Source organism: Globicephala melas, chromosome 8, assembly GCF_963455315.2.
Source record: "Globicephala melas chromosome 8, mGloMel1.2, whole genome shotgun sequence".
Classification (NCBI taxonomy): domain Eukaryota; kingdom Metazoa; phylum Chordata; class Mammalia; order Artiodactyla; family Delphinidae; genus Globicephala; species Globicephala melas.
In genome coordinates this window covers 65,617,950-65,644,672 of record NC_083321.1, presented here as the reverse complement: position 1 = coordinate 65,644,672, position 26,723 = coordinate 65,617,950, and the positions used below count along the sequence as shown (strand labels likewise).

General features: G+C 36.9%; 1 protein-coding gene and 1 pseudogene across 2 annotated transcripts in view; one reads left to right on the top strand and one right to left on the bottom strand.

Moving 5' to 3' along the window:
• Nucleotides 1-23,771, bottom strand: part of NAALAD2 (N-acetylated alpha-linked acidic dipeptidase 2) — a 59,518-nt gene extending 35,747 nt beyond the window's left edge. Inside the window, exons 1-8 of one of the 2 annotated variants that reach the window (XM_030883786.3) lie at nucleotides 23,439-23,771; nucleotides 22,643-22,754; nucleotides 11,776-11,962; nucleotides 10,565-10,666; nucleotides 9,746-9,871; nucleotides 7,466-7,652; nucleotides 3,203-3,296; nucleotides 1,965-2,063 (exon numbers count right to left, since the gene is read on the bottom strand). In XM_030883786.3, the coding sequence (XP_030739646.2) occupies nucleotides 1,965-2,063; nucleotides 3,203-3,296; nucleotides 7,466-7,652; nucleotides 9,746-9,871; nucleotides 10,565-10,666; nucleotides 11,776-11,962; nucleotides 22,643-22,754; nucleotides 23,439-23,520 (989 nt within the window). In that variant the 5' untranslated portion in view covers nucleotides 23,521-23,771. The remainder of the gene's footprint in view (nucleotides 1-1,964; nucleotides 2,064-3,202; nucleotides 3,297-7,465; nucleotides 7,653-9,745; nucleotides 9,872-10,564; nucleotides 10,667-11,775; nucleotides 11,963-22,642; nucleotides 22,755-23,438) is intronic. The other variant, XM_030883787.3, reaches the window with a different exon arrangement.
• LOC115867545 (heterogeneous nuclear ribonucleoprotein A1-like) lies at nucleotides 23,393-25,271 on the top strand (annotated as a pseudogene).
• Nucleotides 25,272-26,723: the final 1,452 nt, after the last annotated feature.

The window sequence follows — 26,723 nt, the reverse complement described above, 5'->3', positions numbered from 1 at the left end:
TAGTAAATGCTCAGTAAATAATTGTGAATTGAATGAATACACTCCTGTATGGAAAAACTGAGAACAACCTTAGCTCAACCATCAGAGTTACCTCTGCCTATCATTATCTTTGACTAGACGATTTTACAACTCTGTAGTGACAGAACTTAACTTGTAGTAATACAAATAATTCATGCCCACTGAAATGCACAATTTCTCTAGTGAACGTTCAATTGACTTACTTCCCCCAATGTGGAAGAAATCAGTTTTTCAGCTATTAAGCGCACTCATTTCAGCATTCCTAAGGAGCTCGTTTTTTGTACCATCTTTGAATTCTCCTTCGAACCAGTTTTAACTCCTTTCTGGTCCCCTTATTAATTAATGCATTAAATAAAATTTTTACACATGTTCAGTTTATATTTGTATGAGAATTATGGTTTTACTTAAAAAAAAAATCCTTTATCGTTTTTGAAGTCCCACTGAGACGTACATGGACTCTGCTTGAAGAACCAAGAATGGGCAGCTTAAAACCAGACATGTCTTCTTTTGGCTCTCAGATGTAAATCCCAAGCAGCAGTAGAATTTTAACTTTGCTGAAACTCTGTATCTCTAACTTAATTTTTTTCTACTGATTCTGTGTTTTGTTTATGTTTCTAGTTTGCTTACAGTAGGTAAATTATTCCCTATTTGTGGTAGCAATGTTTAAGAATTTAAGGTTTCATGCCTTGTCATTTGGCAATCTCTGTAAATGGATCCACAGATTATCAACATCTCTTTTGGGTGAGAAATTACATACATAGTCCTGTTTTTAGCAATTTTTTAAAAAAATTTGTGTATCTGCCCATTTTGAGTTAAAATCAAATAGGATTTTGTGCCCATGGTGAAGGTGAACAGTTTTTTGATATCTTGACCAAGTAAATGTTCTCTTTCTGAGTTTACTCTTGAACTGTGACTGAAGCTATATGTTTATTGATTTCTCTGTCTGTATGTTTCTGTTTATAAATCAGAAAGGCCTATATCTTTCATTGTGTGCCTCTAGACAGTATTAATAATTAGACAATAAAGTCTTTTATATTGAAAGAACTCCATTCTAATTGAGAGATAGAGATAAATAAGCACTTATATAAAAATATTTCTAAAATCCCCATAAAATAAAATTGAACTTCTAATACTTTAAAAGTTCAGAAATTAAAAAACATTCTAAGAATACAATTTCACATTGTTAAAGTAAATTGTTAGCAAACAAGACTGATTTAATCATTTTAGCTTAATAAAAACAGCTATATTTTCTCTGATTTATCAGTGTTAAGTTTCCCTTCCTCTCTACATTTCAAGCAAATCAAAGTACGTAAAGTTCTGATCATGTCATGATGTTCTGCAACTCTGTGTAAGCTGTTCTCTGCCTCTGGCATTTTCTGCCTATCTTGATACAGTGGAAAACTTATTTTTTCTGTAGAATTAAGCTCAATGAACACATATTCTGTGATCACTCCTCGAAGTGCTCTCATGGGTTAATAACAATAATACCCAAAATGCTAAGTGTATTGAGCCTTACAGTAGTTACTTGCTTACCCATTTTAACTCATCTAACCCACCCACACAGGAAGTGATCAACAAAGGTTGGCTCCTTTCTCTCTTCTCTTTTACTCCTTCCCTCAAGTTAACCTAGTGCTTCACATGCATAGCATTTTGACAGTTATCTGAAAAACTTAAAAAGGTTAGGTGAAGAGGGAAGTTAAAATGTTAAACCTATAACTCAAATGTAATTTTTGAGATTTACAAAACAAATGCTGTGATATCACTGTTGGAAGAAGAATTTAATACATCATTCCATAAGTAATTCTTAAGCAATATAAAATAATTATTCATTATGAAAAAATGACAAAAAGAAGATAAGCAAAATATACCTGGCAGAATATTTATCTTGACATTTTTCCATTAAACATATAAACCTTTTCTAGGATACTAAAGTAACATAAAATTACCTGAAAGAATCATGTCCTATGAAGCCAGGCCCGATATTATAATTCACCTTAAGACTTCCCTTCCAGCTCTCATCTGGTGGAGCAGTTCCTCCCAAATAGCTGTCAGGAGAACACAAAAATGACAGATAAATGCTGAGCATCACCATTTCTTAGAAGACATCATAAAGTGTGGTGATGAGATATTTCACTCATTCATTTAACAAGTATATACTGAGGATTTACTAAGTGCCAGGTACTGTAAAATTTCCTTGCCTTGTGGAGCTTACATTCTAGTGAGAGAGCCATAACTGAGATAAATGAGGAAAATGTTTAATATATTACTGATAAGAGCCAAGGAGAGGAATTCCCTGGCGGTCCAGTGGTTAGGACTCGGCACTTTCACTGCCTGGGCCTGGGTTCAGTCCCAGGTCGGGGAACTAAGATCCTGCAAGCCCCACAGCATGGGCAAGAAAACAAAAAGAGCTAAGGAGAAAAAAACCAACCAAGATAGTGAGGGGAAATGGGAAGCATCAGCCTTTCTACTTTTGACTTTATTTACATAGGGAAGCATTAGGTCCAAGAAATCCTGAACATGTGAAATTCATGACTGTGTTAAAGAGAAGAAATTTCTAGAAAAGCTGCTGATTATATAGTAGCCACTCACAAAGCAATTACCAAATTGTATTGGTACATACATTAAACAAAAATAGAAGTTAGGTGATTTGAAAAGCAACACAGTTATACAATACAATAATAACAAACATTAATTGAATATCATATTATAGATACTTTATATACATGATCTCATCTACTTCTCATAATAACTCTGTCAGGGAGAAACTATTTCTGTCTTCATTTTACAGAGAAGGAAACTGAGTCAGAGAAAGACTGAGTAACTGGTATAAGTTCACACATCTGGTAAGTGGTAGACATTACCACATTTTTAAAATGCAGGTCACATACAAACATCGAATGAAGATCTAAGACAATCTAACTGCTTGAAAAATCTCAAATCAGTATTTTTATCTTTGGACATAGTTTTGCTTTTGAGACTTTCATTTGTAGCAAACAAAGTAATGTATTCTTATTATTTCTTAGTCATTAAACTGACTGCTCTTCTCTTATGGAAAAAAAAGAAGATGTGGTCTGTTTTTCCAATTTCAGGAGCCATTCTGATACAAAACATATTCGTTTTAGAAGAGAAAATGGGCATACTAGTGTAAAATATCTTATTCTCAAATCCAAGTAGAAAATTATACCGTAATAATATTTCTGCATCATTATATCCAATGGGATGTACAGGGATTTGAGGGATTCCCACTCCTTCTTCAACATCAAGTCTGAAAGTGTACTCTGCAAAAATCAATTGCATAAGAGGAAAACGATTGAAGAATCTGAGCAAGGGGTATAAAGGAATTTCTTTTATTACTATTGCAAATTAGCTATATGTTTGAAATGATATTCAAAATTTAAAGTTCCCCAAAAGTCAATTATTGTTTTATCTAATATGGTCTATTTAATTTGAAAGTAAGAAATTAAATCATTTACACTTTAATATAAAATCAGTTATAAGGATTACAGACTCCCCAACTTGCTTTGACATTTCACATAATTCTCTTGAATTTTACAAGAATATTTTATTTCCTCAAGGATATCTCCTTCTTAAAGAAGCTTCAGTTAACCAGATACATGGAAAATGCATCCCAGATTCTGAAACTAGAAAGATTGTAAAAAAAAAAATTAAAGGGAATTTATGAGATATTGTGAATAAGTGATAAGGTTCTTACTCAAACAGTAACAATATTCTCCTTAAAGGAAGATGAAAAGTATTGTCAGGCTTAAAACCTAATTGGGACTTTGGCTTTCAGCCAAAATAGAGTTCTCTAGAGCATTATTACCACTATCTTAGAAAAAAGGGAGGTTTCACGACTTCCCTGGTAGTCCAGTAGTTAAGACTCCGAGCTCCCAATGCAGTGGGCCCAGGTTTGATCCCTGTCAGGGAACTAGATCCCATATGCCACAACGAAGATCCTGCATGCCGCAACTAAGACCCAGAGCAGCCAAATAAATAAATAAATAAATATTGTTTAAAAGAAGAAGAAAAAAGGGAGGTTTCAAACAAGTGACATCAGATTCCACTTAAGAAAGTAAAAAAGAAGAGCAAATAAAGCAAAAATAAGCAGGAGAAAGGATATACTAAACATCAGAGCAGAAATCTAAGAAATAGGAAACAGAAAAATGATGGAGATTATCAATGAAATCCAAAGCTGGTTCTCTGAGAGGATTAATAAAATTGATAAATTTCTAGCAAGACAAATCAGGAAAAGAAGAAAAAAGATATAAATTGCTAATATCAGGAATAAAGACAAGAATAGCACTCCAGTACCTGCAGAAAAAGAGAGAAAAAGAGAAAGAGAGAGAATGTATTATGAACAACTCTAAACCCATAAATTTGACAACTTAAATGAAATGGACAAAATTCTTAAACAACACAAACTACCAAATCTCACTCAAGAATAAATAGATAACCTAAACAGCCATATATCTATTAAAGAAATTGAATTTGTAAAAAACACCAGGCCCATATGGATTCACTGTAGGATTCTACAAACATTCAAACATTCTACAAACATTCACAGACAAAAATCAAACCCATTCTATATAAACACTTGCAGAAAAATGAAGAAGATGAAATAGTTCTTAACTCATTCCATGAAGCTAACATTACTGTTATCAAAATGAGACAGAGATATTACAAGAAAATAAATTGATAGCAATAAGGGATAAACAATATCCCTTATTACTAAAGACAGATTCTTAATAAAATTTTAGCAAAAATCCAATAATATACCAACACTATGAAAAGAATAATACATTGTGACCAAGTAGAGTCTGTCCCAGGATGTTGTGGTTTAACATTCAAAAATCAATCTGAGGAGTCCCCTGGTAGCTTAGTGATTAGGATTCTGGGCTTTCACTGCCATGGCCCAGGTTCAATACCTGGTTGCGGAACATCCTGCAAGCTGTGCAGCATGGCCAGAAAAAAAAAAAAAAAAAATCAATCTGTATAATTGAAAAAAACATAAATATGAACAACTTAAGATCACTCCAATAGATGCAGTAAAAGCATTTGACAAGGGGCTTCCCTGGTGGCACAGTGGTTGAGAACCCACCTGCCAATGCAGGGGACGTGGGTTCAAGCCCTGGCCCGGGAAGATCCCACATGCCGTGGAGCAACTAAGTCCGTGTGCCACAACTACTGATCTTGTGCTCTAGAGCCTGCGAGCCACAACTACTGAAGCCTGCATGCCTACAGCCCATGCTCTGCAACAAGAGAAGCCACTGCAATGAGAAGCCCGCACACCACGAGGAAGAGTAACCCCAGCTCGCCACAACTAGAGAAAGTCCACGCATAGCACCGAAGACCCAACGCAGCCAAAAATTAAAAAATTTTAAAAAGCATTTGACAAAATCCAATACATACTGCTAGTGAAATGAGATAAATGTGCCAAGATAAAACTCGTAGCACTTTAGAAGTGAACTTCCTCAATCTGATAAAAAGAATCTATAAAAAATATACAGCTACTATTATACTTAACAGAGAAAGACTAGGACAGTCTTTGGGGCAGGAACATGGCAAGGATATCTGCTCTAACAACTTTTTTCAGCAATGTTCTAGAGGTACCAGACGCTACGATAAGAAAAGAAAATAAAAGGCACCCAGATTAGAAACAAAGAAATAAAACTGTCTTTATTTGCTGATGACATGATCATCTATGCAAAAACTCTGATAGAATCCACAAAAACCTAGTAGGATGAATTAGTTTAACAAGTTTTCATAATACAAGATCAATATATTTCTGCTAAAAATAAAATAGGGCTTCCCTGGTGGCACAGTGGTTGAGAATCTGCCTGCCAATGCAGGGGACACGGGTTCGAGCCCTGGTCTGGGAGGATCCCACATGCCACGGAGCAACTAGCCCCGTGAGCCACAACTACTGAGCCTGCGCGTCTGGAGCCTGTGCTCCGCAACAAGAGAGGCCGTGGTAGTGAGAGGCCCACGCACCGCCATGAAGAGTGGCCCCCACTTGCCACAACTAGAGAAAGCCCTCGCACAGAAACGAAGACCCAACACAGCCATAAATAAATAAATTTATTTATTTATTTATTAAATTAAAAATAAAATAACATTTCTATTTACTAGCAATGACCAACTGGAAATTGAAATTTAAAATGTAATTTAAAACAGCATAAAACTTGGAAATTTTTATGGGTAAATGCGAAAATAGACATGCATGGTCTGTACAGTGAAACTACAAACATGCTGAGAGAAAGTAAAGAATACCTAAGTAAATGGAGAGTTGTGCCATATTCATGGATCAGAAGATTCAATATTTTTAAAATGTCAATTCTGCTCAAACTGATCTATAGGTTTAATTCAATCTCAAATCAACCTCCCAGGAGACGTTTTGGTAGAAATTGATAAGTTGGTTCTAAAATTCACATGGGAAGGACCTAGAATAGCTACCAAAACTTTGAAAAAGAATTGTAACTTGGAGGATGTACATATCTATTAGAACGTAAAGTTAACAAGATTGACCATACTAAGTGTTGACGACGGTGTAGCAGCTGGAACACTCATACACTGCTGCTGCAATATAAAATGGTACAACCAATTTGGAAAACAATTTGAAAATCATCTATCATATTATCCAGCCGTGCCATTTCTATGTATTTACTCAAGAGAAATAAAAACATATGTACATATGAAGACTTGCATACAACTGTTCATAGCTTTATGTGTAATATCTCCAAAACTTAAAGCAATCCAAATTTCCAACAAACAGTAAATGAATAAACAAACTGTAGAGTATCCATTCAATGGAATACCATTCATCAAAAAAAAAAAAAGAAATGAAATACTGACACAGACATCAACATAAATGAATCTCAAAATAACTATACTGACAGAAAGAAAATCAATGATTTCCTAGGGATTGGCAGGGAGGGGGTAGGGTTGAGAGGAAGGCTGTACAAAAAGATGAGAGGAAACTTTTTTGGGTAATGGATATGTTCATTATCTTGATTGTGGATATGGTTATGCAGATGTCAAAACTTTTCACATTTCACATATTAAATAACACAAAAAACCCATTGGTATTTTTAAAAATAGAAATACATGATCTACAGAAGAATAAAATCGTTAGACAATTCAGAAACCCTAAGTTCTGGTTTGGTAAGAGTAATATTACTTTGGACATAAGAATCTGTGTTTCTGAACCTCTACTAAAGGTAGAGAGAGAATTGAACTGACCCCTTCCCCTCTCCATGTCCTCACTTCATGAAAATTTAAAACTGAAATAAAAGGGAAATGCTTTTGAATTCCTAGCAATAGCAATCCAAGATATAATTGCACACAGTTTTAATGTTATTCTATAGATGCTTGCTTGCTTTTATGCCTTCTATAAGGGCAAGTAATATTTTTGCAAAAATGAGTGGACCATAACAGGCTTATCTATTACCTTTAGCTGGATAGCCTGGAGTGAGCGGGTCACCAGCACCATTCAAGTTTAACACATTCCCTCTCTGGGCTGCAGTTCCAGGAAGGTTCCATCCTTTTGGGTATGGCTGTACCCCAGGGGCAGAGTAGTCAGCTGGATCTGAGTACAAGATGATTCCTTTGGCTCTTGCTAACATGGCATTTTTAACCTACAGGAGCAATGTGCAATCCATAATGTAGAAATGGAAAATGACTGATTTACAAATCTAAGAACAAATCAATTTAATGACATAAGGAAATTTACACACTTTTATCATCACACTGTTACACATTCAGTTCTCTTTGCCTTGAATACAATTTCTGTCTTGGTAGACTTAACAACTCTCATTATTCAACATAACTCCAAACAAGTTATTGCCTTTTCTGTGAAGCATTCCTATTATCACTAAAACTGCAAAATTAATGTCTCCCTTCTTGGTACGTCTTCTATATTTTGTATATAATTATATTACAAGATGGATTAAAGCATTATAAAATACGTTTTAAACATCTTTCTCCCCTACTACATTGAGGCTGTTTTTGAGAATGGGACCCTGTCTTACTCATTTTTAACTATCTACCCTCCAACATTTAGTACATCATAGAGTAAGCATGATGTAAATATTTGTGGAACTAAACTAATTTAAAATTCTACACAGGTGAAGTCCCTGGCGGTCCACTGTTAACACTCTGCAGTCTCACCGCAGAGGGCCCGGGGTCAATCCCTGGTTGGGGAGCTAAGATACCACAAGCCACGCCGTGTGGTCAAAAAATAAATAACATAACATAAAACATAAAATTCTACACAGAACATAGTGTGTGAAACATTGCCCATAGTGTTTTGTAAACATTTTTTCTAACAATTCAAACTGACCACAAATAGGAAAATCTCTCCTGTAAGATACTGAATTCTTTATTACCAGAAGTATTATAGCGAATGATAGATAACTATCAGTCAACTTAAACACTTTCCAGTATTCAGAAAGCACTCTTTTATAATATTAGAAAGAATAAAATCTGGCACAACTCAATGATGCCCATCAAACTTTTGAAATAATATACAATTGACCCTTGAACAATGCAGGGTTAATCCAAGAATAACTTATAGTTGGCCCTCTGTATCCGCCATTCCTCTGCATCCGCGGGTTTAACTAACATCCAACCATGTAGTATTGTACTACTTATTATTGAAAAATATCCACGTATATGTGGACCCATGCAGTTCAAATCTGTGTTGTTCAAGAGTCAACTGTGCATTATGATTTAGTCATTCAACTTCTAGGAATGAATCTATATTACAAAAATCTTCACACGAATGTTCAAGTACATATGGACAAAGATGCCAACAATATAATTATTTTAATAGTAACAAATTTAAGACAAGCCAAGGATCTGTCAACAGAGCAATGGTTAAATAAACTGCTTATCAATTCTGTGAAATACTACATAGCCATCTAAAGTAATGAGGTATTTACTTGATAAGCAGTTACCGAGAAATTACTAAGTACCGGTAACCATCCTAAGCGCTGTCAAACCTAAAGTCGATTAATCCTACTGTGGATTCTAAGAGATTAGTGTTATTATTAGCATTCCTATTTCATATATGAGGAAACACTGGCACAGAGAGGTTAATTAACTTGCTCACAGGAAAAGATCTAGAGAATAGGGGGCCCAGACCAGATCAGAACCCAGGTTGTATGGATCTAGCTTACTCTTAACCATTTTATTATACAACTCTCAATGTGTTGACATGGAAGAATACCCTTGAGTTATTATTGAGAGAAAAAATAAAGTTATACAATATATAGTATCTAATGCCCTCTTTGTAAAAAAAAATTTATGCAATATGAGTATATGGAGAATACTTATATTCATATAATATATTCATATTTCATAGGCCTGGAAAGACCTGTTAAGATTGATTATGTCTGGGCAATGAAATTGAGTAATACATGGGAGATTTTCATTTTTTAGGTTATACAGAATTTCTTCAAATAAAAAATAACATTGCTTTGGTAATAAAACTATTAAGAATAATTTCCCTTTCTAGATATGTGAGGTAGCAAAAAAACAAACAAAAAAACCTCAAAAATAAACCAGGATTTTCTGTGCAACCACGAAAATAGCAAATTTACATATATATATATATGTGTGTGTGTGTATATATATATAGCAATTTTGGAAACCATAATGCAAGCTGATCATTTATATTCACAGGTTATATCCTGTCTTTTTCCCTCTAGAAAAGCAAATAACACAATACTTTATTTCCTCTGAAGATTTTCCCATATCTTGCAATAACAATTTTTCCAGTGCAGTTGATATTCATCTCTCTTTCTAGTTTGAAAAAGTCTTCAGTACGAGCGTAGTTCACATATACAAGCTCCCCCTGTAGGAAAACAAAACAAAAAATACATAATACTGCTATAATTAAAAAGAAAACCAAAGAATAAGTTTGCTCCGCAATACTGCATCATCAAAAGTTATCTTTCCTGCCTTGGGCTTAATAAACAGATCCATGCTAATTCTGTAGAAGTCTTTAAAAATATTTCAGTATCCTGAAAGTTTAAAAAAAAAAAAGACAGTATGTAAAACATTTTAGACAGTGTGCTCTGTCTTGAGGAAATTATTAGCATATCCTGAGCCATGGGAAATAGGATAAATAAAAGTAATTTTTAAAATCCTAACTATGTTTGATTTCCAACCATGGTATTAATTTAAGAATTTCTGTGGTATGATTTATAAATTCAGATCTATAAATCTATAACAAAGTCAGACTATGAACAAAGGAAAAAAGCTTGAAAACCATCTACTGTCATTACTGAATTAAAGACATGTTCAGCAGTTTCTTAATTATTTCAAAGAGCGGCATCTGCTTATCAGGGTCCAATTTTCATGTATTTATTTTCTTTAGTTTTTTCTTTTTCTTTTTTAAAAATTATTTTTAGGAAGGCTGTATATAGCATCAAACCTCAAAGTATGAATTAGCGTGTATGATCCACCTAATCTTGGTTTTAGTCCTCTACATAGGTTTCTTTAAAAAAGATTTAAACAGTTGAATAAAAAATGTCTTTTATTTTACCTCTGGTGTGCCCTGCGGTGAAAAGGCATTATAGGGTGGTACAATATTTTTAACATCCTCATATCCATCTGGTGGTGGCTCATGGTATGATGTATTGAAAATCTAGCAAGAATTGAAACACATGAAGTTAGAATTATTTCAGATTGCTATTAAGGAATAATGCATTTTGTGGGCAAAAGACCTAAATAGACACTTCTCCAAAGAAGACATACAGATGTCAAACAGACACAGGAAAAGATGCTCAACATTGCTAACCATCAGAGAAATGTAAATGGAAACCACGATGAGGTATCACCTCACAGTGGTAAGAATGGCTATCATCAAGAAGTCTACAAAAAACATATGCTTGAAAAAACCATAATGGAAAAGAATATAAAAAAAAGAATGTCTTTATGTGTATAACTGAGTCACTTTGCTGTAAAGCAGAGATTGGCATAGCATTGTAAATCAACTATACTTCAAAGAAATTTTAAAAAAACAAATGCTGGAAAAGGTGTGGAGAAAAGGGAACCCCCCTACACTGTTAGTGGGAATGTAAGTTGGTACAGCCACTATGGAGAACAGTATGGAGGTTCCTTAAAAAACTAAAAATAAAGCTACCATATGATTCAGCAATCCTACTCCTGGGCATATATCCAAAAAAGACAAAAAATCTAATTCAAAAAGGTACATACACCCAAATGTTCACTATTTACAATAGCCAAGACATGGAAACAACCCAAGTGCCCATCAACAGATGGTTGTTTTAATAAGGTGTGGTTTATATATACAATGGAATATTACTCAGCCATAAAAAAAGAATGAAATTGCCATTTGCAGCAACATGGGTAGACCCAGAGAATATCATGCTAAGTGAAGTAAGTCAGAAAGAGGAAGACAAATATATGATATCACCTATATGTGGAATCTAAAAAATAATATAAGTGAATCTATATACAAAAGAGAAAGACTCACAGACATAGAAAATAAACTTATGATTACCAAAGAGGGAAGAGGGGGAGGGATAAAATAGGAGTATGGGATTAACAGATACACACTACTATATATAAAGTAGATAAGCAACAAAGATTTACTGTATAACACAGAGAACAATATTCAATATCTTATAATAACCTATAATGGAAAATAATCTAAAAATATATATATATTAAAAAAAAACTAAATCACTTTGCTATACACCTGAAAGTCACACAATATTGTAAAACAATCACCTCATTTCCATGTTCATCCGTGATTGATATGTAGTTGGCATTTGTCTCATTAGGGTAAGACAGGAGAACATCATAATGAACCAACTTGGCTGAATCAAGTCCAGATTTCTTCCACTGGGTTTGGATTTTCTTGGCCAGCAGCAAATTTTGTTCTGTTCCTGCCAGATGAGGTAGCTCTGTAAAAGAACTAAAATGAAAATAAAAGGAGGAGTTAAAGACTATATTCAGAAAATGTACCTAAGAACTATTCTAGATGCATAACTCATATTTTAGGCATTAAGTTATCATTTCTATAACAGGGATATAAAAAACCCAGCTAGAGCTTTCTAGATATGCCAGTTTTTAAATATTTGTGTGTAACTGCAGTTTTCACACTATGTTCCCACAGAAAAGAACACATCCCATGGTGAACACATTCAATCAGCAGAGGTTCAGGTATGAGAAAACATGCTGGAAGGATGGCATGCGTCTACATCAGTGGTGCTAACTTCTTGCTGCTTAACAGGAAATGAGGACATTCTGAAAAACAGATCATAATGTTTGCCAGAGACCAGTTGGGCAGTCTTGTTAACATACACTTCTACTGCTGTTTTCATGCTATTGTACGCAGTTGTCTATTTATCTCATTGAAGCTAGAGTCCATGCATTTTTATTTGTATATTCCCTAATGCTCAACACTGGCCTGTTACCCAGGAATTACACAATACAGGTTTGTTGAACTGAATTTGAGCAATGTTCTCTAGGTTCTGAGTCTAAATGATTTGGAACAGTTAAATGACTTCACAGACATAGTTCTGAATGAAATTCACTTGGCTTGAGGTAAATAATATTTTAAAAGTTTCCCAAACCCTCTCCCTCCATAAGTAGGGTAATGATACTTTCGTAGATTGTTTTTTTAATCAACCATAGTACAACCAAAAAAGACAGACAGTAAAGAAAAACCAGTACTTATTGAAAACTTACTATATGCCAGGAACTGGAACAGGTATTTCACCTGGGCTTTCTCATTCAATCCTCACCACCCTTCTGCCATTGTCCCCGTTTTGCAAATAAGGAAACAGAGAGTAGTTAAATACCTTGTCCATAATTTCCTAAGTATTAAATACCAGGGCTGGCATCTGAAAGTTGCAGTTGTCTGACCTTGAGAAATTGTGTTATTTTTAAATCATTCATCTGATCATTTTGATCAACTGCTTTTAAAACCCTTCTATCTTCTACATTATAAAGTTCACACTAGGCATGGCATTTGCGCCCTTTTTCAAATAATCCACTGTTTCACCTTTCCAGCTTCATTTCCCACCACTCACCTTTATCACTTCTTCACTCTATATCATTTAATATGTTAATTGGTCTCCTAAAATGACCACCATTGTTAGCCTTTGCACAAGATCTTCTCTCAGACATAAATATCATCCTATTTACATGAATCTCCCTGTATCACCACTGCTAGTCATTCACCTTCCCCACCTGTAAGCTATTAATCATCCATTAGGACTCTTCAAGCATATTCTCCTCTGTGAAGCTTTCCACTTCTATATCATTAAGTCAAAGCTGCAAGTTACTGATATTTAATATTGTACAATATTTGTAAAAAAATATTAATGTGTTTGTAGACAGAAGTTATTTTACATGCATAGTAAAACCACTGAGGCTAGGGATATTTAAAATTCTACTTCAGGGCTTCCCTGGTGGTGCAGTGGTTAAGAATCCACCTGCCAATGCAGGGGACATGGGTTTGATCCCTGGCCCAGGAAGATCCCACATGCCACGGAGCAACTAAGCCCGTGTGCCAAAACTACTGATCCGGTGCTCTACAGCCCACAAGCCACAACTACTGAGCCCACGTGCCACAACTACTGAGCCCACATGCCACAACTACTGAAGCCCGCGGGCCTAGAGCCCGTGCTCCGCAACAAGAGAAGCCACAACAATGAGAAGACCGCACACCGCAACGAAGAGAGTAGCCCCCGCTCGCCACAACTAGAGAAAGCCCACGCTCAGCAACGAAGACCCAACACAGCCAAAAATAAAAACAAATAAATAAATAAATTTATTTTAAAAATAAAATTCTACTTCATATAATTCATTATTGTTTTATTTTCTGTAGTGAGCAAATAATATTCTTACAATTAGCAAAAAAATAAGTATATTTCCTTCATTTAAGATGGAGGATTAACCATGAAGTTTTGCCTCCCATCTTTTAGGCAACCCACTGAAATGAAAGACAGAAGTGCAAAAAACAAAAAGCAACAGGGAATAACTTTACTGAATTTCTCTTTATGGTCCCTAGTGGGACACTGCAGCTCCAGGCATCATATATTCATGCTGCAACATTCAGGAGAAGGAAGTACAAACAAGAAAAGCTATTTCCTCTTTTGTGTTTCTTTCAACAAAGGAAAACTTTTTGTAGAGGATCTCAGCTAAATTTTTCTCCCATTTCATCAGGGATAATAGGGTCATATACCCCTTCTCCAACTAACCCTTTTCAGAAGGAAGTTATAATGATTGGATTATAGACCAGATTCTTGGGCTGGATGGAAGGTAACCCTCACTGAACACAGGTCCCCCTTAAGGACGTGTGCAGTTGAGGCTCTGTCAAAAAGGAAGTGGCTGGGGAGAAAATCAACTTTTTCCCACTACATTAATCCCTTTAAACCAATCTTGAAACCTTCCTTTCCCTGGGAGACTCTTTCACTGGTCATAAATCTCTATTCTATAATCAATCAATTCTATTTCCTCTGCCCGTTCCTGAATGTTTACTTGACTTCTTTGCCTTAACTGGTTTCTTCGGGGGACCCTGCTCATGCTTCCACATACCTCAGGCCCAGATGATCATTGAGGAGGAGTACTGCTTACTCTCCATGGGCTCTTTCAAATATTTTTCCTTTATCTTCTCTCAAAAATAACAACTCTTTTAAAACTCATACCAAAAGTCACCACCTACTATGCCTTCTAGGTGCTGTCAAAAATGTGGATCACTCCCTCTTCACTCACTAAAGTCTTGGGCTCCTAATTCAACGCATTTCACTCTACCTCGATTCTTGTCATCATTCTTGGTATGCAACTTCTGTCTTCAGTTGGATGTAAAGAAAAGAAAAGCCAACTCTAACAAGATGACATCATGCAAACTATTCATACGTAACTTATCACCTTATGCTATATTATACATTAAAGCAAAGGAGAGAGAAAATAAAGACATAAATTTTAATGTTTGGTCAAGAGCATCACCAAGGTTTGCTTCTGGCACCTCATGTATTGATAATTTTCTAGGTAATTTCTTCCGGACACTTTATGATATGCTGCAGTTCAACAGTGTTTACATTTTACCTGGTCTTTTACACATTTTTATTTTGTTTTATTTAATTTATTTTTTTGGCCACTCTGAGCAGCTTGCAGGCTCTTAGTTCCCTGACCAGGGATTGAACCCGGGCCACGGCAGTGAAAGCACTGAGTCCTAACCACTGGACCACCAGGGAATTCCCCACATTTTTAAATATAAGCATTCTGTCTTACTTGATGAGACAATTGGCTATTTTCATGTATTGCATGAGAAATATAGAATGAGTCTTTCTTCAAATGACATCCACCCTACCGCCTATAGATTCTTTTCCTATATCTCCAAACAAGCACCTCAGAGCAGACATTTTGATTAAGCTTTCCTGATACCTATGTGCCTCAGTCATAAATCAGCTCAAATTTCTAAGAAGGAGTATAGCTGTTTTCATTCCTCTACTTCAGCTTGCTATAGTTCATCCGTCAAAAGTAAGATCGAACTTTGTGATCACATCAAATCACAGGACAGATGGGGAGGAAATATACTACACCATATGAACTTCACCTTGTTCATTTGATTCTAGGGTTTAATTGGAGTCTCAAAAGGAGAGAAGAGAAAGAATGCTGCAGAAAATTTTCAAGAAATAATGAACAGGGGACTTCCCTGGTGGTCCAGTGGGTAGGACTCCACACTCCCAGTGTGGGGGGCCCAGGTTCGATCCCTGGTTGGGGAACTAGATCTCACATGCAGGCAGCAACTGGGAGTTCGTGTGCACAACTAGGAAGTCCGCATGCTGCAACTAAAAGATCCTGCATGCCGCAACTGAGACACGGAGCAGCCAAATAAACAAAGAAACAAAAAAATAAATAAATATTTCAAAAAAAAAAAGAAAGAAAGAACAAAAAGTAGCGTTCCTAAAGTAGTGAAAGACAAAAGTTTACGAAGTCAAAAAGCTCAGAGAGGATTTCCCTTGTGGTCCAGTGGTTACGACTCCATGCCTCCACTGCAGGGGGCATGGGTTCAATCCCTGGTTGGGGAACTAAGATCCTGCATGCCATGTGGTGTGGCCAAAAATAAAAGAATAAAAGCTCAGAGAGGGGCTTCCGTGGTGGCACAGTGATTGAGAGTCCACCTGCAGATGCAGGGGACACGGGTTCGTGCCCCGGTCCGGGAAGATCCCACATGCCGCGGAGCGGCTGGACCCGCGAGCCATGGCCACTGAGCCTGCGCGTCCGGAGCCTGTGCTCCGCAACGAGAGAGGCCACAACAGTGAGGGGCCCGTGTACCGCAAAAAAAAAAAAAAAAAAAAAAAAAAAAAGCTCAGAGAGACTTAAATAGAATACATTTGAAGAAAACTATGCCTAGGCACATACTAAACTGCTGAAAATTAAAGACAAAAATGATATATGTTATATAACTTAAATAACTGTGGCCTGCTCACCAGATGCCACTACCAGCCAGATGACAGTAAAAAAAAAAATATTTAAAGCTCTGAAAGGAGAAAAAACAAGGTGATCTCAGAATTCTATATCCAAGAAAAATTTTCTTCAAGAATTAAGATGAAATAAATGTTTTATAGACAAAGGAAAACTAAGAGAATTTGTCAACACCAGACCCGACATTACAGGAAATGCTTAAGAAAGTTACTCAGACTAAATAGATATACTACAGGATAACCTAAATTTTCAGAAACAAATAAAGATACTGGAAACAATAAAAAATAATATTTCACATTTCTCAGATATTTAACTCTTAATTGCCTTTCAATAGGTATAACTGTTCAAAGAAAAAAATTATAACATTGATTTTTAGGTTTACATTGTATGTGTATATGATAATTTCAACAACTATCATATAAAGGATGATAGAAAGATGGTAAATGGACATATAGAAATGTGAGTTTTCTGCATTTCATGTTAAATTGTACAGTAGTAACTTTAAAAATATAGTGAAATGTTAGACAAGTATAATGTAATCTCTAGAGTAACTACTAGAAAAGAAAAAAGAATCAGTGCAAAGAGGTATAGCCAAAAGATAAATTGAAATGAAATAAAATTTCACATACTCTCCCCACTACCAAAAAAAAAAAAAAAAAAAAAAGCAGAAAATGAGAAGTAAAGGAACAGAAATAAAGGGAGCAAACAGAGAACAGTAAAGGGGTTGGCCTAAGTTTAACCATATCAAGTTACATTATATGTTACCAGACTAAATGTTCAAATTAAAAGGCACAGATTCCAAAATTAATAAAATAGCAAGTGGCAATCACATGCTCTCTATAGAAGGTACATTTTAAAAGTAACTGGATGGAAGAATACAATATCATGCAAATGTGGCTTAATTTACACCAAATAAAATATGCTTAAATATAGAGATTATTACCAAAGATAAAGAACATTTCACAAAGATAAAAGGTTAGTTCTGTCTTGAAGACATAATATTAATGTGTATATGCCTAATAAATGAGTTTCATAATACATAATGCAAAAATTAACAGAATTAATGGGGGAAATAGACAATTTCACATTCCTGGAGGAGATTGTAACACTATTCTTGACAGAATTTGATCCCCCCAAAAAGTCAGTGAAGAAATAAAGGAATCACCATAGTAATCCGCTAAAGCAGAAAACAAGAAAAGCTATATGATCATATAAATTGTTGCAGAAAAACTGAAACTGAGCGGGGCCCTACGGGCTTCCAGGCACGGAGGCCTTTTTGTCCACCATTTCTTGTAGGCAAGACTCCAGCCTCCACGACCTTCCAACAGTTGCAAATCAAAGGAGGAGCAGCCAGGAAACCACCTGAGGCCCTGCACACACCCTAATCTTGTCAGCAACCCCACCCTTTTGAAACTCTGCAGAAGAAAGAAGAATGCAGGACTGTTACTGCCTTGATCCTTATCACATACCACTGACCAGGAGCCCTGACTGTAAGACCTCTCCCTATTCCCCAGGGAGAGGGACACAGTTCCTGAGGTGCTAGACTGCTGTGTTCCCCTCTTGGCCTGGCAAATAATAAAGCCACCCTTTCTTTTTCCTCCAAAACTCTGCCTCTGTATCTCATCTCAGCATTGATGTACAGGGAGCCAAGATTTTGGGAGCAAAACCATTTTACAACTTCCAACTAAAGTGTGTCACTGGGCATCTGGCTCTACAAGGATTAGCTCAGCCACTGCATTTGCTGATCTCCAACACACTCTGAAAGGAATTCAGGGTGGAGATAAGGAATGAGATACCCTATGCTCTGGGAAAAACTGGCAGAACAGGCCTTCAGATAGTTAGATATTTTCAGGAGAAAATTTTATTTACCCAATTTCTTGTATCTTCTCATACATAGAAAAGCACTAAAATTATTAACGGAGGTATCTGCTCCTTGTGACTAGCAGCAACCTTCTTGTTACTAGTAGCAACCGCGTACCAAGATGTGCGCTTGACTGCATGCACCCCCTTCACTAAAATCATATATATATGGACCTGGACCTCCACCCATCCCCACCTCCACCTCTTGGGAGAAGTTCTGCAGAGCTATCTGAGAGAATGTCTCCTGGGTATAGTCTTCTGTAAGTCCCCAAATAACAGTGAACTCACAGCTCTCTCATGTTGTGCTTTTTTCTCTTTTCCAGTTGACACAATATTTAATATCCATTCATGATTTTAAAAAAAACAACAAACCTCTTAGCAATCTTGGAATAGAGGGACATTTCCTTAATCAGTAAAGAATATCTACAAAAAATCTACATATAACATCACACTTAATGGGGAAACTCTGAATGCTTTCCCACTAAGATCAGACATAGGGAAAGAATGTTTGCTCTCATCACTTTTATTCAATGCAGTACTGGAACTACAATCAGCACAATAAGGACCATATATATATATATATATATATATATATATATGGCATACAGTTTGAAAACAGAGAAATAAAATGGTCCCTGTTTGAAGATGGCCTGATTTTCTACATAGAAAGTAAATCCTAATGAATCTACAAAAACTCCTAGAACTAACACATGAGTTTAGACAAGCCACAGAATGCAAAATCAACAGTATTTCTATATACTAGCAACAAAAATGTGAAAACTGAAATTAAACACAATATGATTTTACATCTGCTGCAAAGAAAATGAAATACTTCGATATAAAGGTAACAATACATATACAAGATCTGCATCCTGAAAACTGCAAAATGTTGTTAAAGGAAGACCTAAATAATTGTAGAGACTTACCATAATCATGGATGGAAAGTCGAGACATAGTAAAACTGCGAAGTGCCCCTAAATTGCTCTGTAAGATTAAAGCAATTCTTATCAAAATCTCATCAAGGATTTTTCTAGATATAGATATATTTATTCTATATTTTATATGAATAGCAAATGATATAGAAAAATAAAGTGGGATGAATCATCCTATGCATTGTTAAGGCTTACTACATAACTTCAGTAATCAAGACAACATGGTACTGGCAGGGAGTAGACACACAGATCAGCAGAGCATCAGAGAACTCAAAGAGACTCACACAGATATGCCCAAATGATTACTGACAAAGGAGCAAAAGCAATGGATAGCCTTTCAACAAATGGGGCTAGAGCGACTGGACATCTACAGGTAAAAAAAGAATGACCCTCAACCAAGCGTTACACCTTATGCAAAAATTAACTCTAAAATGAATCACAAAATATATTGTAAAATGTAAACTATAAAATTTGGGGGTAAAAAGAGGAGAAAAGGGATCTAGGGCTAGACAAAAAGTTCTTAGACATGAACCCAAGAGCGTGATCTATAGAATGAAAAATTGATAAATTAGACCTTATTAAAATTAAACACTTCTGATGTGCAAACAACCCAGTTAAGGTGTGAAAAGACAAATAACAGACTAGGAAAAATATCTGTACACCACAAAGCCAACAAAAGACTTGTATATGGAAAATATAAAGAAACCTCAAAGCTCAGTAGAAAAAAAAAAGTATCCAAATAGTGAATAGGTCAAAGGCATGAACAGACATTTCACTGCAGATGGTATACAGATGGTGAATAAGCACAGGAAAAGATGTTCAATATCATTAGGTACTAGGGAATGCAAATTAAAACCATAATAAGGTATCTCTATGCACCTGTCAGAATGGGTAAAATTAAAAAGAGTAATAATTCCAATGAAAAATATAAAATGATATAGCCATACTATAGTTTGGCAGATTCTTCAACAACTAAAAGTGTACTTTTCCTACAAACAAGCAATTTTCACTCGGGGGTACTTATCCCAGAAAAATGAAAACCTATGATTACATAAAAGCTGTACATGAATGTTAATGGCAGCTTTATTCATAAAAGCTAACAAGTGGAAGCAAAACAAATGTCCCTCAGTGGGTGAAAAGTTAAACTGTAGTACATCCCTATGATGAATGAAGAGACTGAAAGACTCTTCCAAATTTATCTACAGATTCAATGCAATTTTAATCAAAGTTCCAGCAGGCTTTTTTTTTTGGTAGGAATTTGGTAGGAAGTTGATTCTAAAATTTATTTGGATATGCAAATGACTTAAAACAGTCAGAGCAATTTTTAAAAAGAAAAATTTGTAGGATTAACTCTACCTGATTTTCAGACTTACTATTAAGCTAGACTAAACCAGATAGTGTGGTACTGAGATATATAGATTAATAGATCAATAGAAGAAAATATAAAATCAAAAAAACAGGCCATGGATTTATGGTCAAGTGATTTTGGACCAAGTACCAAGGCAATTCAACAGGGAAAGAAAAGTTTTTAAACAAATCTTGCAGGAATAATTAAATAATTGTATTTAAAAAATCATCAACTCTTACATCATACCACACACAAAAATTAACTTGAAGTGGATCATTGAACTAAATGTGCAAGCTAAAATTACAAAACTTCTAAAAAAAAATAATGTAAGAAAATCTTCACAACTTCTCATAGGCCTAGATAGGACACAGAGTATGAAACATAAGACAAAAATTGTTCAACTGGAGTTTATCGAAATTAAATATCTCTGCCCTTCAAAAACTCCACTAGGAAAACAAAAAAAGCCAACCATAGAACAGAAGAAAATATTCACAAAAATGTGTGACAAAAGAATGTATAAAGAAAGAACTCCTATACGCAATAATAAATCAAAACAATTTAAAATTTTAAAAAAGTGAACAGAGACCCTATAAAACAAGATATACAAATGTCCGATAAGTGCATGAGAAGAGGGGTGGGATAGGGATGTTGGGAGGGAGACGCAAGAGGGAGGAGATATGGGGATATATGTATATGTATAGCTGATTCACTTTGGTATACAGCAGAAACTAACACACCATTGTAAAGCAATTATACTCTAATAACGATGTTAAAAAAAAAAAGAAAATGCAAATTAAAACCACAATGAGATACTAGTACACACCCACTAAAATGGTTAAAATGAAAACAACTGACAATACTAGTTAGGAATGTAAAATGGTACAACCACTTTTGAAACCTGTTTGCCATTTTCTCAAAAAGTTAAACACGTGCTTATCATCCAACACAGCCATTCAAAAAGAAATGAAATCATATGTAAACATATGCTCATAGCAACTTTGTTCACAATAATGAAAAACTAAAAACAACCCCAGATCCATCAACTACATGTTGGAGTCTCTCCATTCAATAGAATACTACTCAGCAATAAAAAGCAATAAACTACAGATACATGCAACAACCTGGATGAATTCCAAAATCATTCATTATGCTGAGTGAAAGACGCAAAACAGCACATACTGTATGATTCTATTTATATAAAGTTCTAGAAAATATAAAGGAGACCAAAGGAAGGGAGTTGAAGGGAGGAATAAACTGCAAAGGCATGTAAATTTTCTGTATCTTAATTGAGGAGGTCGTTTGCTGAGTATATTGTGCATCTGTCAATACTCTCAAATCGTAGGCGTTAGATGGATGCAGTTTATTTTACGTAAATTATGATTCAATAAACTTTTTTTAATTATACTCCTTTGAAAGAGTCGGAATATAGAAATAAATGTCATAACTGCCTTCAAGGAATTCATAATCACTCCCCTGGATGAATGTCACTCCTCCTCTTGCCAAGAGACTGGTGGGTTTGCACTGATCCTTTTGCTTTCACTTTGTCCTATTTGTGTTACTTAAATTTGCAACACGGGATAAAGGTTTAATTTGTAGTGGACAGAATCTGAAACTTTAATCTCCTTTCCTCTAAATCAGAGTTTACAACCATCTTCCTCTTCCTGGCAGAATATGACATTTAAATAAAATTCCTGATTAAACCCAGGCACGGAGAACAAAATAACATTGAGCTGCAGTCCAAAGTACATGAAGCTGAAACATCTCTTAATAAAGTAACCAGATACTTTTTCTGCAGATGAAGTTGGGGAAGAAAGGCTCTTTCAACATTCAAGTAGATTTGACTCCAAGAGTGGAATAAAGGAACATTTAAACTACCATGATGTGGTATCACATTAATGTGATATCATATAATTTCACACAAAGGTTACCCACATGAGTAAAATCAGTTTTCATACAGTTCTCACTCTGCAATATTTTAAACACTATTTTTAAGATCAAGTATATGAAACAAACTTACCGAAGAAATGATTTAATATTTTCAGCTTTCATCTCAGACACCAGTTTCCACCTTAGATTTTGGTGAGTGTCCCCTGAAGTGGCTGTTTCTTTGAGAGGCTTACTAAGCCAGCCTGGGAGGAGAATACACACACATAAGCATACTACATACACAAGAAATTGCTTTTGACTTTTATAAGAACTAGAAGCCAAAGGGGAAGAAGGGAAAAAAAAAAAAAGCCCTTACCTAAGAAACAGATCATGGTGAGCTTTACAAAAAAATTCATACCAAATGCAGAAAACCTTCAAATTCTGATGTGTAACTTTGAGTTGGTTAAACGAGTTTTAGGTGAGGGCTATTCTTTTCATTTTCCCATGAGTTATGCATCAAGGCACGGGTCTTTATCTTTCTTGTTCTCCCATAGGGGTTAAGTTCATAGCACAGTGCCTGACACACAGGGAGCATTCGACAAATATTTATGTAATAAATGATTACAGAAGGGCAGTTGAAAGTTTTGACTCATTAATGGTCTTGGAAATGAAATCATCTTTTTGACCCCTGCGGATAGTGGCAACTCTAAATTGTCTTAACAGCCCTTAACAGTACCCTGAACTCAGCGAGCATTTAATGAATTTGAATTTCTGGCACACTTTATTAGGAAGGCCGAAATGCATTCCACTCAGTTTCCGGTTGGGCTGAAATTCGAGGAGCTCAGCCGGCCCGGCGCCCAGCGCGCAGCCCAGCTCTTCAGCCCCAGGCTCTACCGCTTTTCTCCGGGGAGGCTGGAGGGATCCGGGGAAGGGGTCGGAACACTTACCCACCATAAATCCACCCAGGAAAGATGCCAGCGCTGCAGCCAAGCACACCCAAAGGTATAGACGACCCTTGGACTTGGCCATGGCTTCCTCGGGACTGAGCAGGAGGTGCCGGCTACCGGAGCGAGCCTCGGGAATGAGGGCGAACAGGGAGAGCGCTCCCGGGAACGCGGGGAACGCCCAGGTTGCGGCAGACCGTGGCCTCCGCTGACCTTCCTCAGAGCCCTGCCTCTGCTCTCCTGGTGGGTCCAGAGGCGAATGGAAACCGGCCCCAAACTCCTGGCTCCTGCGATCTCCAGGGGGCCTCGAGGGGAGAGAGGAAGCCCTGCAGGAGGAGGACACATTCTGCTTGCTGGCAGGCAACGCCCACTCTGTTGATCCTGGATAAAGTCTGCGTTCCGGGAGACTACTGAAAACGTCCCTGCTTGTCCCCTGAAGAACTCTACTTACCAGCCTCATTCCAGGAGCTGCCAGATGCATTTAACTGCAGCTTTTTCTTCCCTGTTTATTGCCCTGCTGCCAGATTCTGACTAATTTATAACTGGTCACACTTGGGCAGCATTTCTGGTTCTGGCTGCTCTGTGATAACACATTAGTTTCTTAACCACATACAACCTCAAAACTGACGGGAGATACGTTCGGTAGATTACTCCTTTCTGCTCGTGGACGCCGCCGAGTAAGCATCGTTGACGTCTCCCCCCACCTCCACTGCCGTCATGTCTAAGTCAGAGTCACCCAAAGAGCCCGAACAGCTGCGGAAGCTCTTCAGCGGAGGTTTGAGCTTTGAAACAACCGATGAGAGTCTGAGGAGCCATTGCGAGCAGCGGGGAGCGCTCACAGATTGTGTGGTAATGAGGGATCCAAACACCGAGGCTCCAGGGGCTTCGGGTTTGTCACATATGCCACTGTGGAGGAGGTGGATGCGGCCATGAATGCAAGGCCACACAAGGTGGATGGAAGAGTTGTGGAACCAAAGAGGGCCGTCTCAAGAGAAGATTCTCAAAGACCTGGTGCCCACGTAACTGTGAAAAAGATTTCTGTTGGTGGCATTAAAGAAGACACTGAAGAACATCACCTAAGAGATTATTTTGAACAGTATGGGAAAATTGAAGTGACTGAAATCATGACTGATCGAGGCAGTGGCAAAAAGAGAGGCTTTGCTTTCGTAACCTTTGATGACCATGACTCTGTAGACAAGATTGTCATTCAGACACTGTGAATGGCCACAACTGTGAAGTAAGGAAAGCCCTATCTAAGCAAGAGACGGCTAGTGCCTCATCCAGCCAAAGAGGTCGAAGTGGTTCTGGAAACTTTGGTGGTGGTCGTGGAGGGGGTTTTGGTGGGAATGACAGCTTTGGTCATGGAGGAAACTTCAGTGGTCGAGGTGGCTTTGGTGGCAGCCATGGTGGTGGTGGATATGGTGGCAGTGGGGATGGCTATAATGGATTTGGTAATGATGGAAGCAATTGTGGATGTGGTGGAAGCTACAATGATTTTGGCAGTCACAACAATCAATCTTCAAATTTTGGACCCATGAAAGGAGGAAACTGGAGGCAGAAGTTCTGGCCCCTATGGTGGTAGAGGCCAATACTTTGCCAAACCCCAAAACCAAGGTGGCTATGGTGGTTCCAGCAGCAGCAGTAGCTGTGGCAGTGGCAGAAGGTTTTAATTACTGCCAGGAAACAAAGCTTAGCAGGAGAGGAGAGCCAGAGAAGTGACAGGGAAGCTACAGGTTACAACAGATTTGTGAGCCCAGCCAAGCACAGTGGTGGCAGGGCCTAGCTGCTACAAAGAAGACACGTTTTACACAATACTCATGTGTATGGGCAAAAAAACTTGAGGGCTGTATTTGTGACTAATTGTAATTCTGGTTTATTTGGCCTCACTGTGTATCAGGCACATGAACTTTTTTCAGTAACAGTTATACCCCCAATCTTCACTGCATTGTCTGAGGCCCTGATAATCTTAGATAAGGCACTTTTCTTTGCTCCTAAAAAGTTGCCAGAAGGGTCTAATTTCTTTTTCTTGCACTGCAATTGTTGATAAATGTATTTGATGGTTTTTCCTTCAGAAATTTTGTAGAAGAAATATAGGTTTCTGATAACTGTCAGACCATACTACTGAACTGGGTAACAAATTACAGAACTCTAATTGAAAAACTGATGGCTTCCTAAAACTTCTAACAGCAGATCAAGATCAACAAGAATGAATTACATTAATGATTGAATGAACTGATGAATATTATTATAATTTTTATGACTTTTTGTTTGAAATATTACTGGTTTTTTAATCTTTCATTTTCAGATATGAGGAAACCTTTCCTCTTGTGTAATGACACACGGCAATTTGGTAAATCATACTTTTGTATAATATCTTTGTATTTACATAAAGTCACTAATAATCTGCTCTCCTTGTAACAGGGCACAATTGGAAACACTGTTTACATTAACAAGGCTTTGACTGGAAGGCAATATTTGAGAATATGCATTGAATCAGATATGACCAGACAGCTTTAAGGAACTAAGATTGATTTTATGAAGCTATAAAGCCCCTTAGAAAACCAGCCGGGTACCTTGCTTACTTACAGTGTTCCTAGCAGCCTTACCAGGTGAGTAAGAATGGTCGCTTCCTGGCAGATGGAAGAACCTCAGGATATTTGGGAGAAATTCTCCTAAATCTATAAGTATTACATGCAAGTGTGATGGCAAATACTTGGCCTGGCTTGCTGGCCTTGAGAGCTATTAAAAATTCAGTCTGGGACTTCCCTGGTGGTCCAGTGGTTAAGACTCCATGCTTCCACTGCAGGAGGCACAGGTTTGATCCCTGGTTGGGGAAATAAGATCCTGCATGCTGTGCTGTGTGGCGAAAAAAAGAGCCTATGTGCTCAATTGCTATTCTTGCTAGACTTAAGTAAATAATCGGCCAATTTTAATGAAACTAAACTTATTTTGCAAACAAATTAGTTTTAATTTGGCTTTCGTTGGTAGAAATGAGAGTGATTTTAAAGAGAAAAAATTGCGTTTCAGCAAAAACTCTAATACACAGTTATGAATATTAGATTTGTGTTCTATCAATCATCTTTTTTTTTTTTTTTTTTTTTTTGCGGTACTGGGGACTCTCACTGTTGTGGCCTCTCCCATTGCAGAGCACAGGCTCCGGACATGCAGGCTCAGCGGCCATGGCTCACGGGCCCAGCCGCTCCGCGGCATGTGGGATCTTCCCGGACCGGGGCACGAACCCGTGTCCCCTGCATCGGCAGGCGGACTCTAAACCACTGCGCCACCAGG